Here is a 16321-nt window from a genome sequence, read left to right on the forward strand (position 1 = left end):
CAAACACCTCTGTCTGTAAATCAGGCCGTGAGGCTGGAGACAGTTAATGAGGTTCAGAAATGGTTGCAGATCTTTTTGTACAGTTAAACAGCAGGTGAATGTATTGTCCTGCTTGTGGCCCTTTTTCATCTTGTGACTTTTTAATGCAAACAGTTGCCTTACCTTCCGCTTTCCAAGTGTTTCCACATCATGGCTGCAATATGCATAGTTATCTATGATTAGACTGGTCTGGTTGTAGGTTTAACTCTCCTGTTGTCCTGCGGGTCAAAATTGACCCGTTTTAAAGTTTGAAAATGTGGTAAAAAATATATTTTCACAGTGAAAGTTCTGATGTCCACATTTTCAACATTTTGGGAAATCTTTGAACATTTTTTGGTGGAAAAAAAGAAATGTTAAAAATGTTTCTTAAGAACATTCACAAAAAGAAATCAACCAAAATCCAGTGAAATTCACTGGATTTTGGTAGATTTTTTTTGTGAATGTTCTTAAGAAAATACTAGAAGTTTTACTGATATATATATATATGTAATCACTTTAGATATTTTTAGGATGTTTTTGGAAGATTTTTACTCATTTTTTGAAAATATTTACAAGAATTTTCTTGTTACATTTGGGGGATTTTATTTTTTTTTTTAAATAATACTTTTAAGGGAAATTTTTAAGGAATTACTGGAATTTTCTCCCTGGAGGTTTTGCAAATTTTCAGAAATTTGGGGAATTTTTTTTGCTGAATTTTGGGATTTTTTTTCAGACAAGGAAACTATATTTTTTGGTGCCCATAAATGAGGACAACAGGAGGGTTAATGAAATGCATTGATAAAACCCTGCAGTAACTTCTGAAAGGCAAACTAGCAACCCAAGACTACCGTTTTAAAACCAAATAACTGTTTTCTAGTAACAGAAGCTGCTATTAGCACTAGACCCAGTACTAAACGTCCAACATGGAAAGCAAAAAGCAGCATCATCAACTAGCTGTCTGAATATTCCAGCCACTTCCTTTAAACCAGTTCGGCCACTACAAGGCTTTTAAGATATGAATAAACATCCCAGTGTGAACGGACTGAAGGTGCAGCTTATAATGTCCATCTTTGTTCCTGAGCTGCTTTTACTGAAAGTTGAAAATTGTGAAAGTTGAACAAACTATTCAGTGTGCAAGGAAGCTTTCATCACGTACCGTACAGCGTGTCTGAGATTCAAATCAAACACATCTCTGAACATCGTACAACAAACGCTGCTGTCCGCTGTTCAGAACCATTTTTGAATGCTGTTTATACAGTTGAAAAGAAGCTGAGTCAGACACTCTTTTCCTCATAGCAACACTTTTGTCAGTACTGTTGTTTCTAGGCCAATATCTTTATTTTTGTTATTTTTTAAAAGTGTAACTCAACCTAGATAATACAACGTACATTGAATATAAAAAGGCAAGCTTCCTCTTGCCTCCTTGTGGCAGCAGATTGATTTTGAATTGAACTTTTGTCCCTGTGCTGATTGTGTCCCTCACATGTGTGCAGTCTGAACCAGAAGATCATACTGGAGCAGGAGACCCTGAAAGTGGAGCACGAGAAGCTCAAGACAACTGACCAGGAGAAGAGCCGACAGCTGCAGGAGCTCACGTAATGCCTCCACGCTTTAGTCAGGGGGGAATATTGTATATATTTTCTTGTCATAGCCAGTATTCACTCTTATTAACACCCATCTCATGTCCTCCAGGGTGATGCAAGACAGACGAGAGCAGGCCAGACAGGACCTGAAAGGACTGGAGGAGACTGTGGTCAGTTAGTAGCATGAATTTTTCAAGTTTGTGTTCAGTTTCCAATTTCCAGTTTCCAATTTTAAACCTTACTGCAAACACTGATTTTTTAATGTTACAGACAGCAGTCCCCATGCAGATTAGTCATAGTGAGGTCTGCAGATTATTCAGCATAGCTGGAACACCAAATTACCTGAGATGTTGTGGTTGAATTTTTCTGGCCAGAAGGTCAGTGGTTCAGTCAGTCCAGACTACTGTGGTCCAGACTGAAATTTCCCATTCAGATGAATTGTCAGAAAATAATGTCCAGATATCCATGGCCTGTGGGAAAGTGACTTTGGAATTCTTCCTGCAGCTCCACCATGGATTTAACATTTGAGATTTTGAGTGAAAGAACTACATTAGTGTTGGATAGATTTCTGTGAGACGTGTTACAAACTGTGCTCCTTTAATTCATCATGAAGTCAGATTTTAAAATGTGTTTTCAGGATCAGTTACCTGCATGTAATGATATTTTCAAAGCAAATGTTACAAATCTAGCACATTAAGATAGAGAACATTGTAAAAAATATGCCTGCTGAACATCAGCACGGTAGCATGAGGAAGTCAGCATAGTGAATATAAGTTGTGTCTGTTGTTGAACCTGTTGTTAAACCAAAACCTGTATGAAAACATAGATAGATTGTAATTTCATAGACAATAACTTACTGTATATTACTGAGTTATATGAACAAGACTAAAAAGGACGACTCAATATAAAAGAGTAAATTAACAGTGAATCTCAGAGTAGAATAGGTTCACATGATGTAGTGTTCAGCTTTAAATTCTTACATGGCATGTCATGTTATAGCTCCCCATATTTTTGTCTTTTATTATTTCATGATGGTTTAATAAGGAGGTCCTGCTGAATGATTGCCATAACAACAGCAAAGTTAACTCCATTTTCTAAGAAGTTTCACTTTGAATTAGCAGTATTTCTAAGTATTACCTGTATGTATGTTGTTTTCTATAAAGTGACAAGCAATAGTTTCTTGACCATGACTTGCTGTGAGCTTTGAGCCTCATAGATTAGAGTCTTTTCACCATATAAATCACTAATTTGCCTGCAACAAGACCCAACAGCTCCTATCATTTGATTAGAAGTAGACATATCCTGGAAGAGTTGGATGCTTTAATGCTCCCAAACATAGCTTTTCCTACCTCTCAGCTTGGTTTTCTTTTCTTCATTCAGGCCCGGGAGCTACAGACACTCCACAACCTGAGGAGGCTCTTTGTCCAAGACTTGGCCACTAGACTGAAAAAGGTAAAATGTCCTCACAGTGTTCCTGTCGTCCTGTTTTCACCTGGTATTAACATGTATCTTAGGTGATCTGATCACAAGTGGACAGCTCTAAGTAAATGTGTGGATGCACCCAATATGCATGAGGACACACTGATATATGGTTCATTAAATTCAGAGGTGGTCTGGGGCCACATATGTATTTTTTTTTTTTTTTTTTTTTTAGCAGTGAGTACACGGAAGTGTCCTGGACCATAGTGAAGGATAGCTACTGAACTAATGTCCTTTAACTCTCATGTTGTCCTGCAGGTCAAATTGACCCGTTTTGAAGTTTGAAAATGTGGAAAAAATATATTTTCGCAGTGAAAGTTCTGATGTCCACATTTTCAACATTTTTGGGAAATCTTTGAACATTTTTTGGTGGAAAAAAGAAATGTTAAAAATATTTCTTAAGAACATTCACAAAAAAATTACCAAAATCCAGTGAATTTCGCTGGATTTTGGTTGATTTTTTTGGTGAATGTATGAAGTATTACTGATATATATGTAATCACTTTAGATATTTTTAGGATTTTTTTTGGAAGATTTTTGCTAATTTTTGGAAAATATTTACAAGAATGTTCTTGCCAAATTTGGGGGATTTAAAAAAAATAATAATAAAACCTTCAAGAGAAACTTTTAAGGAGTTATTGGAATTTTCAGAAATTTGGGGAATTTTTTTGATGAATTTTGGGATTTTTTTCAGACAAGGAAACAATATTTTTTGGTGCCGGTAAATGAGGACAACAGGAGGGTTAAGTAAACCAGGTTACATACTCTTTGTGTGGCAAAGACACTATAAATATAGTGCTGTCTTTTGCCAATTAGCAACAACACAATGAGTCTATGTGAACAGAAATGATGTATTTATTTGGATGTTGGACTGAGACACATGTTTAAACCAGGTGTGAATGAGGCCTGTGATGAGGCCACGTTTTGCAGTAGTTCTGTATTGTCCTGTTCTATGAAGGTTGCCACACCTCATTATCAGTATAATCATCATCCTGTGCTCTGGTTTTGTGTGTGCTTCAGTCTCCTGTCTGGTATAACATCACAGGAGCTCCTGTTGCCGAGACCACAGCGTTTACCTGGAATGAGACGAACAGCTCCATATTTCGCTCATGCACCATCTGCACTCCATTTAATTTGCACCATGATGAAATTTTTATGAATCCAGGGAACACAACAGAAAGTGTGTGCAATAAGTAGGCCATCTGATTCTTCAAAGGTAGCAGCTGTAAATTAGGGATCTGGGCCCTCAGCATGGCGCTCATCTGCAGCCTTCAGGCTGGGGCTTGGTGAGATAAACAGAGAGGCAGAGCAGGCTTTCCTGGAAGACACCAAGAATACGAGAATAGAACTGTGGTGTTGTACTCATCCAAAATCTGATTCTTAACACTTCATTTTAACCACAAATTAGGTGCTTTGGACTATGGATTATTGGTTACACAATTCTTTATTGTCACTAAGTTGGATTGAATGCCAAGAAATACAGCATGTGTAGATATCAGTGTAGAGATGAAGCTGTTTGCTGTGCTTGGACAGAACGCTCAGATGGACTCAGAGGACACAGAGGGCAGCACTGCACAGAAACAAAAGATCTCATTCCTGGAGAGCAACCTGGAGCAGCTCACCAAAGTTCACAAGCAGGTATAAATCTGTGCAAACACACAGTCAGCACAGTGATTCTTCCATAAGCTCATCATAGACGTGATTCTCACCAGCATTAGTATTTGCTAAATGCTCTGTTTTCTTACTCTTTGTCTTCTCTGTTCTGTTGTCTGCAGCTGGTACGAGACAACGCTGATCTTCGCTGTGAGATCCCTAAGCTGGAGAAGCGTCTGCGGGCCACAGCTGAGCGGGTCAAAGGCCTGGAGGCTGCCCTGAAGGAGGCCAAAGAGAACGCAGCCCGCGACCGTAAGCGCTACCAGCAGGAGGTGGAGCGCATCAAGGACACAGTCAAGCCCAAAAACATGGGCAGGAGAGCCTCAGCTGTGATAGGTAGATTATTTTATTTATTTATATCTACATCTTACACCTGCAGTAATATACAAGTCAATGTGTTGAATAACTGTAAAGAACAAATTAATTTAATTAGTCTGTGAGGTTTTTTAATGAGTCAAAACCAAGCAAACCTTTCAGTCAAAAGACATCTAATATCACACGGAGCTGTTTGGCACTTATTTGTTTTCTTGCAGAGTGTTAGATGATATCTGTGCTTTTAGTAAGTATAAAGTGTGCAGCTAACTGAGTTTAGCATAAATCCTGGATGCAGGGGAAACAGCTAGCATAGCTCTGTCCAAATGTCAATAATACACACACAAAAAAAGCTTGAAGGCTGAGTAATTAGCATGTTCTGGTCCATTTTTGAATCCCTTCACAAATCAGAGTTCCATGTCATAACTATTTCTTGGAAACAATAGCTGAGTATAAAGGTTTTCTTGTATTATATCAGGCAGAAAACTCCCACTAAAACAACTAATTGTCATTTTTACATTTATGTGCATATTAACAAAGGACATACATCATGTAAATTAGCAGCTTTGGAGGCTAAAGAGGTGCTGATTGTAGGCTGCTGCATTATTGTGGGCTGGTGGGAATAATAGCTGCGTGTCTTGGGTGGACCAGAGGTGAGAGAAGTGGAATAGCAATTAGAAGGCTGCTGGTTTGAGACCACATAATAGCATCTCTTTTGAGAATCGTGTTTTTATACGATCCCTGATATAAATTAGCATTAAAAAAAACTTAGCAAAAGTAAAACACATAGAATACTACTTTGTTCCAACAGAACTAGGCTAATGGTTTCCTCTTGTTTCCAAATCTTATGCTAAGCTAACTTAAAGACCCCTCCAATGAAAATGAACCTTCAAAGTACAAGAATTTCCACTTTGAAACTGCAGTTTATGTTGACTCAGACTTCCAGGTTTTCATACTTAACAAACATAAAGAACCAATCAGGATGGGACTTTCTGTATCATTACTCTCCTTTAGCATCAGTTCCCAGTTAGAGCATGTATGGCCATATTACTGCAATATCACAGCTTATCATTACATGAGTAGTTTTAAAGTGTTTAAGCTGAGTTGTAGGTGAGCTGGTGTGCTCGAGCTGCAGTGAGTGTGGAGGGATGAGTGAAAAGAGAGGCAGGGACTTTATAGATCTGCATATTCTAGAAGAAGCAATCATGCAGAGCTACATCTAAACCATTATAAGAAAGAAGATGATTATTTTCATGAAAAAGGTGTGAATATGCAACTTTGATAGACAGGGATGAGATTTTAGAGGTTAAAAAAAATAACTCGAGAGAGACTTTCCCACACAGATGTAAGAGTGGTGTCCAACTTCTCATCTAACTTTCAAAAAGAAAACAAATGCTTTTAATATTTAATATTATATTTAATATTTTAGCATGAGCCTCTCAGACTTCACTGTGGAAATGACCCATTGTGCCTGTCTGTGTCCTAAACAGCTAAACCCATCAGACCAGGCCAACTGCCAGGAGCTCCCATAAACACCAGCGTCAACAGGTCCAACCTCATCCAGAACAACCAGCCTACTGGCATTAAGGGAGGAGGCAATAACAGGCAAGACAAGAAGACATCATGTCCCTTCACAGTCTCTGCTATATGATAGCCTAATAAATGTACATTATTACTCAGTTGTGCTCAGCCAGGCCAGACATCCTGAGATTTAGATTTTCCCTTCATTTTTCTTGTGTTTTTCTAATCCAGAAAGATAAAGTGTACATTTAATTTCTTCTTTTTGTGTTTTCACCTACAGCTGAGGACATGAAGCCAAAGACCCAGACCAACACATTGAACTGGAATCATGGCACCATTCTTCCAATGTCAAAATGTGTACCTACTGTATATAAGTACAGCCTAAGCTGTGCAGTTACTCTGTTAAGCCTTAAGACCTCTAAGCTTTCAAGTAGTCAAAACTTGCGATACTGGTGATTTCTGTCACATGCACTCATGTTAGCAACAAACAAAGACATTAGCCGGCACTGTACCAACATGAATACACTTATCAGACCTTAATGGACATTAAGGCTGAAATTGTCGTTGTTTGTCTCATCTTGATCATTCAAAATATGACATTTTGATGCACTAGTTGCAAAGAAAGCCCTTTATGAGATTTAATCAAGTATTCAGTCAGTTTGGAATAATGAACTATAATTGTTTTGGAAGTTCCACAGTTCCTTTGTAGCAACCTGCTGCTGCAGACAGCAGGACGTGGAGCTGTGGTGCAGCATCACAGTGGAGATCACTCATCTGTCTGTCAATTATGATTATTGCTATCATGTTCAGAGTGTTGTAAAGATGTATCTGTGACCTATTTAACCACATCTTGATGGGTCAACATGCTGCTGTAGTTTTTTTTGTTTTGTTTTTTTTTGCTTGTTTTTGTTTTTTTGCAGGGAGTGGAAGAGTTGACACAGACACTACACATGTAGACCTAAAACAAGCTTTTTTCTGCACAGTCTGCCTTATCTTTGCCTGACTTTTTTTCCTGTATTTGCAATTATCTTAAGAATTCACTTACTATCTGAAACTTGAGCAGCACTCTCATTTTTCAGGGCAAGAAGGACAGTTGTATTTATCATTAAAATGAAAGGCCCTTTCATTATTTTGGTGATTTAAGCCTGCTGGTCCACAAATTTTAATTCCAGATCTAATAAATGGAAACTTCAAAGCTCATTTTAATGATTTTTTTCTAGCATGAAAGCATATAATAGCATATACACCGATCAGGCATGACATCATGGCCACCTGTCTAATATTGTGTTGGTCCTCCTTTTGCTGCCAAAACAGCCCTGACCCATCAAGGCATGGACTACACTAGACCAGGAAGGTGTGCTGTGACACCTGGCACCAATATGTTAGCAGCAGATACTTTAAGTCCTCGAAGTTGTGAGGTGGGACCTCCATGGATTGGATTTGTTTGTCCAGCACATCCCACAGATGTTCCATTGGATTGAGATGTGGGGAGTTTGGAGGGCAAGTCAACACCTCAATCAACTGGTTGTTCTGCTCCTCAAACCATTCCTGAACCATTTTTGCTTTGTGGCATGGTGCATTATCCTGCTGAAAGAGGCCACAGCCATCAGGGAATACCGTTTCCATGAAAGGATGTACATGGTCTACAACAATGCTTAGGTAGGAGGTACATGTCAAAGTAAAATCCATATGGATGGCAGGACCCAAGGTTTCACAGCAGAACATTTCTAAGGGATCACACTGCCTCTGCTGGCTTGCCTTCTTCCAATAGTGTATCCTGGTGCCATGTGTTCCCCAGATAAGCGAAGTATGCGCACCCTGCAAATCCATTTGATGTCAAAGAAAATGCAATTCATCAGACCAGACCACCTTCTTCCATTGCCTAGTGATCCAGTTCTAATGCTCACGTGCTCATTGTTGGCGATTTTGGCGGTGCACAGGGGTGAGCATGGACACCCTGACTGGTCTGCAGCTATGCAGCTCCATACACAACAAACTGTGATGCTCTGTGTATTCTGACACCTTTCTATCAGAACCAGCATTAACTTCTTCAGGAATTTGAATGGCAGTAGCTCGTCTGTTGGATCCGACCACATGGACCAGCCTTCCTCCCAACGTGCATCAGTGAGCCTTGGCTGTCCATGAGCCTGTCTCTGGTTCAACACTGTTCCTTCCTTTGACCACTTTTGATAGATCCTGACCAATGCAGACCAGGAACACCCCACACAAGAGCTGCAGTTCTGGAGATGCTCTGATCCAGTCCTCTAGCCATCACAGTTTGGTTCTTGTCAAACTCACCCAAATCCTTACACTTGCCCATTTTTTCTGCTTCTAACACATCAACTATGAAGACAAAATGTTCATGTCTGCCTAATATATCCAACCCACTAACAGATGCCATGACAAAGAGATAATCAATGTTACTCACTCCACCTGTAAGTGGTCAGAATATTATGCCTGATTTGTATATATTTTCCACTCAAAAAACTCTAATCAGTGTAAAAATGTGATTTTTGAACATACTGTAAACAGATGTTTTTTTCTTTTTTTAAAATTAAAAACAGCTTTTTAAATTAGCAGACATGGGTAAAATATTTTATTAAAGGCCTTAAATGGTAGTTACATTGAATTCTTTATGATGTCATGATCATTTTCATGTCCCCAATCATACACATTACACTCTGGGTTTTACAAACCAGACTGAGTTCACTGAATTTACACGTCCGTCTCTTCCCTCCTTACACCAACAGGCTGTGCTTGTACACAGTGCTCTGCTTTTTACATAGACATGCATACATAACTCTACAGTAATGTAAACTTGTAGATTTATTGCCTGAGGCTAATTTCAGTGCTCCTATAGTCTGAGTCAGTGTTCTTCATTGAAGACTTGCTGTGTTCCTGGATCATCCGAGCACTAAATCATTCATGAGCCTGCCTGCTTGGTGAAACTCCCTGCTGGGATTGCCAGATCAATTGAGGAGAGGGAGGGGATCTTCACACATTAATCCCACTACATTTGGTTAGGCTATGTGACTTAACCGAAGAATCCAAAGTCCTGGTTCTGAGGGTGAATCCTTACAGGGCCGACTGTCATTCTTATAGTGGCAATGGTAGCCTAGAAAGTGTGATTTAATTATTCCTGATTTAACAGAGCGGTCCCCTGGGTGTCCGTGGACCTTAGGTTGGGAAGCAGCGGACAGTGAAGTGATGCACCGGGAGAGGGCAGGCCGGCCGTGGAGCTCTCGACGCCGTCTATCAGCGCTGACAGACGGGCGGGGTGAGAGAAACAGAGCAGTCTGCTGGATGAAAGACGGTACTGCATCAACCTGAAGTTAAACAACCAAAACTAAGTCTATTTTTGTGTCAAAATAAAACCCTACAAAATGTTAAGTACAGAAAATAAACACAATGTGTATTCATTTGATCCTGTCGTCAGATTTAATCTAGACAAAACAAACTGAAAAATGCTATATTGTGTAATTTATTATTTTGCACAATGTGTCATTTAATATGCCTTGGGGATGCTTGCAAGTTTTTATTTCTGATCAGAATTGTTGACCACCTAGCATCCACTTGCTTATGGATTTGTGTGAGGCCTTCCTATAAGATGATAATTGTGTATAGTTATTATGAGAATATAATTTGCCTTACAGGACCATAACACAGGGTGACAAAGGTATTTAAAATGGAGATCACGTTTGCACTAATTGACAGTATGGGAAAATTATGGCGTCGAAATAATGCTGTAATTCACTGAACAGAAAAAAAACCCCAAATGAAATAAGAACATTTATTGACAAGATTTAAAAACTTTTAATGTCATATGCACAAATACTGTGATTACCTTAATTTAATGAAGGCACTTATTTAAACATCATTTGCATCTACTCATACTTACTGAGGTAGATAAACATTGACAATATAAAGAGCAGTGTAAAAAGAAAAAGCACATACAAAAAGTCAAGACGTGCAAAAATATACAGCAGTGCAAAATTGCTTTAATTGACTTTGTGCTGTTATTATAGAAACTGTATTGTAGTAACAATTAAATGAAAAATGTCTTTCATTGTCTGGAAAAAATACTCTCAGGTTAAAGGGGAAAGTACTGATAGTGAAGACATAAAAAATTTATTTATTTTACACTTGGCTACCCCCAGATAAGAATCTTCCAGGCAGGTTGCGACTTTTATTTTGACAGGTGAGCCCGGAAGCTGCTTGTGGCAACTTGACGGCGCGCAGAGAGGCGGGGGATTGCGAACAGAGCGGCAGAGCGGAGGTCTGCGGCGGACTCGGACTGAGCAGCAGACACTAAAATAGGTGGGAAAGTTCCTCCTGAGTCGCTCTGCGGTGGAGACGAAGCACAGAGAGACAGCAGCGGAGTTTGTGAAGGTAAGTGCGGCTGGTTTGTGCGCGGCGCTGCGGTCAGTGAGCGGCTATTGGCTTGTAGCGGAGTTACTTAGTTGCTATGCACGCTGTTGCAGAGCGGAGCTTCGTATCCGAGTGAACCTGCAGTGCTTTTGTCCGCACACGAAGCCTCTGGAAACTGTCACAGAAACGTCTCCCAGCGGGAGGATAACACCGACTCCTCCGTTATTTCACCTTCTAGACACAGAGCCAGGTGGGTAATTAAACCCTCCACGTGATAGCATCAGTGTGCGGGGCTCCGGAGCTTCTCTCCCCGCGGTGTGTTGGGCTGTTTGTCCGGCGGGGTGGGGGTTCTCCGGCACTCACGTTCCTGCCCTGCCCTCGCTCCTGGGAATCCTTGGTGATGCCGACTAGGAGCCCTTTGTCATGAATGGATTAAACTCCTTTGTGCTGTATTTCTGCAGTCTGGAAGGGACCCTGCCCCCACCCTCCCCCTGTCCACCACCCGCCCCAGGCATGCTGTCCCCTCTCAGCCCCCCTACAATTTGGAGACCCAGGCTGCTTGTTTTGGGGGCTTTTCCACTGCTTTCATTCCCATGCGGTGCTCGTTCGCATATGCCGCAGAGATGGATTGAAATGCAGCAGCAGCACATGTTGGAGTGGATGCTGCTCGGCCACATCTGTTTTGAATGAAGCACAGGGACAAAGGCAGTCTCAGGGTGTTTTGCTGCTACACTGGCTGGTCTGCAGATGTATGCAGAGGAAAGCTCAGGTCGTGATCTCCCTGTTGATGCGCAGCTTCATGCTCTGCCATCTACACCCCACATTTATATTGCAGTGGTCTGCCGTAATGCCACTTATATACAGGTGGATGTTTGTAACTTAATGACACTGATTTCCTCATGTTGGTGTGCAGCACTGCAGGGCCATGGGGATCGGGCTTGGATACTCTTTTTTTTATGAACATTTTCTTCCAGAATAGCTCATTTTTCACAGGGAATCATCTCCGATTATTGATTCTGGTTTAAGATGTGTGCAGAATTACAACGATGAAATCTTATGGCCCCACTTTTGAAACCATAGAAAAAACAATGTCTTTTGGTTGTAGAGGTCCAAATCAAGCAGTTTCACAACATCATTTTAAATCTCCATGGAGCAACAAGTTGGCTGGCACACTCCTATGAGACTTCACCGTACTCATGGTGATGGAGATTCATTTCCAACAAAATTTACTCTCCCAGGTTCTCTGCCAGAACTGTGACATACCACAGCAGTGGAGAACAGAGACAGGGAGCTGTAAGTTTCTGTTGTCTGAGGAGTCAGTTTTAATTCATGGTTAACAGAAGTGACTCGTCGTAGTGGAGCTCTGGGCTCCTGCCAAGATGGCTGATGTCATGCTTGATCTCCAGCCAGATCCTGTCTGGTTTTTGTGGTAACTCTGGGTTTTGTTATGCCTCCATTAGTCCACACTTGAATATTTAGTTTCATTTTTTTGCTTTGTCTTTTTGCCACTTTAGTAATCACCTGTTTGACACAGTCTGGAAGCTACTTTGGTTATACTGGGAACCATAATCTATTGGATAAGTTATCTTTGACAAACTAACAGTGTGACATTTCCTGACTCCGGCACCATTGCATCACTTATTACACCCTGTATCAGAGACACAGTTAAACTCACACTGCTGACACAATCTGTGCAGTGAGCTCGCTGTGAGGAGGTCAGGACGGTTGCTGTCATACAACCAGCACTGATAGTGCTGCTATCATGTGCGTGACTGAAAGCTCTGACAGACTCCTGACTGCATCTCTGGCACCTCTGCTGATGGTGTGAACTGTGGATCGTGTCTGTGTGCTGTTTGGAGGAGGGGGTCACATGAGGGTTTGTGCACAACACTCATTCAAACACACCATATTTACAACAGACAGAGGCTGCTACTCCAGAGACACTCATTCATTCATAAAGGTCTGGGCATGTGTGTGTTGACATCATGACTGGGGCTTGTGTTGAGACAGGCCTGGACTGGACTGCTGTTACACACACACACAAATGATGTAACACGTGTGTGTGTGCTTCATAGTGTTGAAACAGATAAAACAGAAACAATTTGAGCTCATTATGAACATCTCTGAGGGCTCCCAGTCTGGACCAGACGCCTCTCAGCTCTGTAAATCTATTCTGGGTGTGTAGCTGTCAGTCTGAGCTGCAGTGTGTAGATGTATTCCTTTACATAAGGATGGGCCCCTGGTAGATTCAGCAGCATGTTCTCACGCCTCACTAAAAGCACCTGCTTTTACCGCCTGCACTTCCAGGATGTCAGTCCATGGCGGCTGCTATTTCAGGGAGGAAGAAGGAGAATTTGATATGAGGGGAGCCGCGGCTCGACAGTCTCGCTATTTATTTAGGTTAACCGATGAAGGGATACTCTCTGACAGACGGATCAATGACAGGCCTCATCCCAAAACAAACCCTGCAGGAATCACAAGGGGCCCAGCTGTCCTCTGACTCACACACCGACTGCGTATGATATAGTGAGAAGATCACCTCAAGCTTTTAAAAGGTTCCTGACTGTGTTCTGTTGCTGCATTAATGAGTAATGATGCCAAACTGCAGCACAGGACTCCAATAAAAGTTTATTTTTGGATGAGGGAGTGTGGCCTCATTGTAGTCACTGAATCGCATGCTGGGGTCATGTTGTCATCACCTTCAGCTCCGCAGAGGCTGATCAGGTTACAGGCTCGATATCCTTAGCGGTCATATCGGTTACCAGAGCAATCAGTGCTGACTGTCTGTTGTGGCTTTTGGTGATCATGAGGAGGAGTTTACCTGCAGTAGTCTTTACTTGACTCACTGGTACTTTATGTCTGTCTGGTGGTGGATGTGAGTGTGTTATAGCAGCAGCAATTTGTGGTTGTGGCTATCAGGTGAGTAATATGCTGGAGTGCGACAGACTGGGAGGTCCGTAGCATGAAATATGAGAGTCTTTGTGTGGTTTAGTGGGTGTATGTTCATGTCCCATGCCCTTTAAACATATAGCTTGTGATATTTAGCTGAAAAAAGCTTGTGTGTTATCTCCTGCAGACAGACATGAGGAGCCCTCCAGGTCTGGGTCGCTGAGCAGCTGAGGTCAGAGTTCAAGCGCTTGTTCCAGCAGTCATGGCTGACAAAGAGGGGCTGCCCATTGCCCCAGGCCAGGTCTACATCGAGGTGGAGTACGACTACGAGTACAAGGCCAAAGACAAGATGGTGACTATTCGCCAGGGAGAGTGTTACATGCTGGTGAAGAAGACCAACGAGGACTGGTGGCAAGTGAGGAAGGAGGAGGGTACAAAGGCGTTTTACGTGCCAGCACAGTATGTCAGGGAGGTGCGCCGGGCGCTCATGCCGCCTCAGAAACCCGCCTTGAGGGCCAAGCCCACCGTTTTGGATATCTGCCGGGCCTCCAACGAGAACCTGAACAGGCCTCAGCCAGAAATGTCCAGCTTTGGGCGCCCGTCCCCCTCCTCCACCCCCTCGCCATCCTCTGATCGGGTCACGCCACCCGCTCTGGCCAAGGATGCTAACCAGAATGTGGGGAGCCCTCATCACTGCAAGTTGGTAGCTGAATTGGTACTTCTTCACAACAACAACAACCATCACCATGCCAACAGTTCCACGTTGCCACGGACACGGGCTGATTCTCCTCCTCTCAAAGTGGGGAACAACCACAACAAAAGTCCAGATGCTGACAAGACCTCCCCTCCGAGCGAGCTGCCAGGAGAGGGGCTCAGCAAGCTCCGCAATGACTCAGAGTCTGGAGACGAGCTGAGCAGCAGCTCCACAGAACACATGCAGGTAAGATGCTGCTTTATTTAGAAATGCCGTCTGTCTCGGATCTGCATCTGTGAGTCTTGATTTTGTGTATTCTTTGGTAGGTTAATGATATAATCTACACAAAAATCTCAGTGTCAGTTTGGGCATCAAACACTATCCATGCAAGGTCACAGCTATAGTTCTATCCCTGCAAACAGTCTCTCTAAACAGAAACTACTCACTCTTGTGACTCACTTTTGTTTTCTACTTCTTTGTACTCCCATATGTGCTTTCCTCTCCTTTTCTTCAGTTCTCCCCGGTTTATTTCTCACCCTCTGCTCATTTATTCTCTGGTCAAGCTACAAATAACTGCCCCTGTTCCCATCAGATTCTGTTGTATTGGATGTTCACAGATTACAGGTTCTCTACTTACTGTCTCTTGCAGAGCTGCCTTCATTCATCAGCCACTGCTCCTCTCTACCTCAAACAATTTTGTGCATCATTTGGCAGATCTGATGAAAGCATCAACAGTTGCACGTGCTTATTAAAATCTTCTGCTGTTGCCCTTGAAGCGTAATTTGCCTGGTTTGTACAGATGGGTATGTTTTTTGGAGAGGCAGCTGTTCCAGTTAGGTCATTAAAGACTAAATGGTCTGTTCACAGTTTGCTGTTAAATGGAGGGTTCTGTAATTGAGAGTCTTCAGGTACATTTAATAAAAGGAAATACTAAACACAACTGCTTGGTTGTGTAGGTTTGTTATCCTGCTGTCACTTTTTCTTTTCAAACTTGTTGATGTTGTACTGCAGGAAGATGTGTAAAGGTATTATTGTACCCAAAGCTAATTTGAGACAGATTATCTCTGCAAGGGGTATGGTATCTGTGAGGATCCAGTCTTCCTGAGGCCCCCCCAGTGAAAACACAAAATTAATTTCCTCCCTCCCCCTGTCCTTCCAGTTCCCAGACTGATAACTCAGGCCTCCTCCGCCTCCATGCTATCTGTCTCATCACTCTGAGCCAGTAGGATGACTGCAAGACTGCAGGAACTGGGGTTTATCCTCCCTCATCTGCAGCGGTGGTAGATCAAAGTAGAAAAAGGAGGAGATTTGAAGACAGTGGGAGTCCAAGCAGCGCTGCCTTCATGAGCCATTTTTGGGGCGGCTGTATCTAGGCAGGGTCAGCTTGTTTGAAGGCTCCAAGTGCTGCTTGTGTTCTTTGTTCCACAGGCTGCAGCAGCCTCTTCCAACGTGGAGTGAACAAAGAGACACTGGCTTGAATAGAAAGTAGGTCATATCAGCCGAGGATCAGTCTGTAGCCCCCAGTCACCCTGCAGTGGAGACCACTGTGTGAGCGAGAGCATGTGTGAGTGTGAACGCCATGTGTGATGCGCTGTGTGAAGGAAAGAAAAGTGAGAATGGCAGCACACTACTGTCATATACAACTTCAGAGCCCCAAATGTAGGACTGCTAAAAGCTTTGTGGGTCAGAACTGACATACCTCAACAGGCCCAAGCAAGGCAAGAAAAGGGTTGTTTTCTGTGTAGCTGCGGGCCTTCACCAAACTTTTAGAATTCATTTCACGCTTGTCAAATCAAACGGGCCA

The 16321-nt window shown here is 42.2% G+C and overlaps 2 protein-coding genes across 7 annotated transcripts in view; both read left to right on the forward strand.

The window, feature by feature from the left end:
• Nucleotides 1-7766, forward strand: part of LOC111563526 (kinesin-1 heavy chain-like) — a 32433-nt gene extending 24667 nt beyond the window's left edge. The window contains exons 20-26 of the mRNA XM_023262623.3: nucleotides 1512-1613; nucleotides 1711-1771; nucleotides 2982-3053; nucleotides 4614-4718; nucleotides 4856-5069; nucleotides 6536-6650; nucleotides 6847-7766. Of these exons, the coding sequence (XP_023118391.2) occupies nucleotides 1512-1613; nucleotides 1711-1771; nucleotides 2982-3053; nucleotides 4614-4718; nucleotides 4856-5069; nucleotides 6536-6650; nucleotides 6847-6850 (673 nt within the window). The 3' untranslated portion in view covers nucleotides 6851-7766. The remainder of the gene's footprint in view (nucleotides 1-1511; nucleotides 1614-1710; nucleotides 1772-2981; nucleotides 3054-4613; nucleotides 4719-4855; nucleotides 5070-6535; nucleotides 6651-6846) is intronic.
• A 3030-nt stretch (nucleotides 7767-10796) lies between these two features.
• The window catches only part of arhgap12b (Rho GTPase activating protein 12b), a 74187-nt gene continuing 68662 nt past the window's right edge, over nucleotides 10797-16321 (forward strand). For 5 of the 6 annotated variants that reach the window (XM_023262645.3, XM_023262646.3, XM_023262647.3 and 2 more), the window contains exons 1-2: nucleotides 10797-10955; nucleotides 14011-14763. In XM_023262645.3, coding sequence (XP_023118413.2) covers nucleotides 14086-14763 — 678 coding nt within the window. In that variant the 5' untranslated portion in view covers nucleotides 10797-10955; nucleotides 14011-14085. Of the gene's footprint in view, nucleotides 10956-11048; nucleotides 11185-14010; nucleotides 14764-16321 lie in introns of those variants that run through there. The other variant, XM_035944636.2, reaches the window with a different exon arrangement.

Source organism: Amphiprion ocellaris, chromosome 22 (assembly GCF_022539595.1).
Source record: "Amphiprion ocellaris isolate individual 3 ecotype Okinawa chromosome 22, ASM2253959v1, whole genome shotgun sequence".
NCBI classification, from domain to species: domain Eukaryota; kingdom Metazoa; phylum Chordata; class Actinopteri; family Pomacentridae; genus Amphiprion; species Amphiprion ocellaris.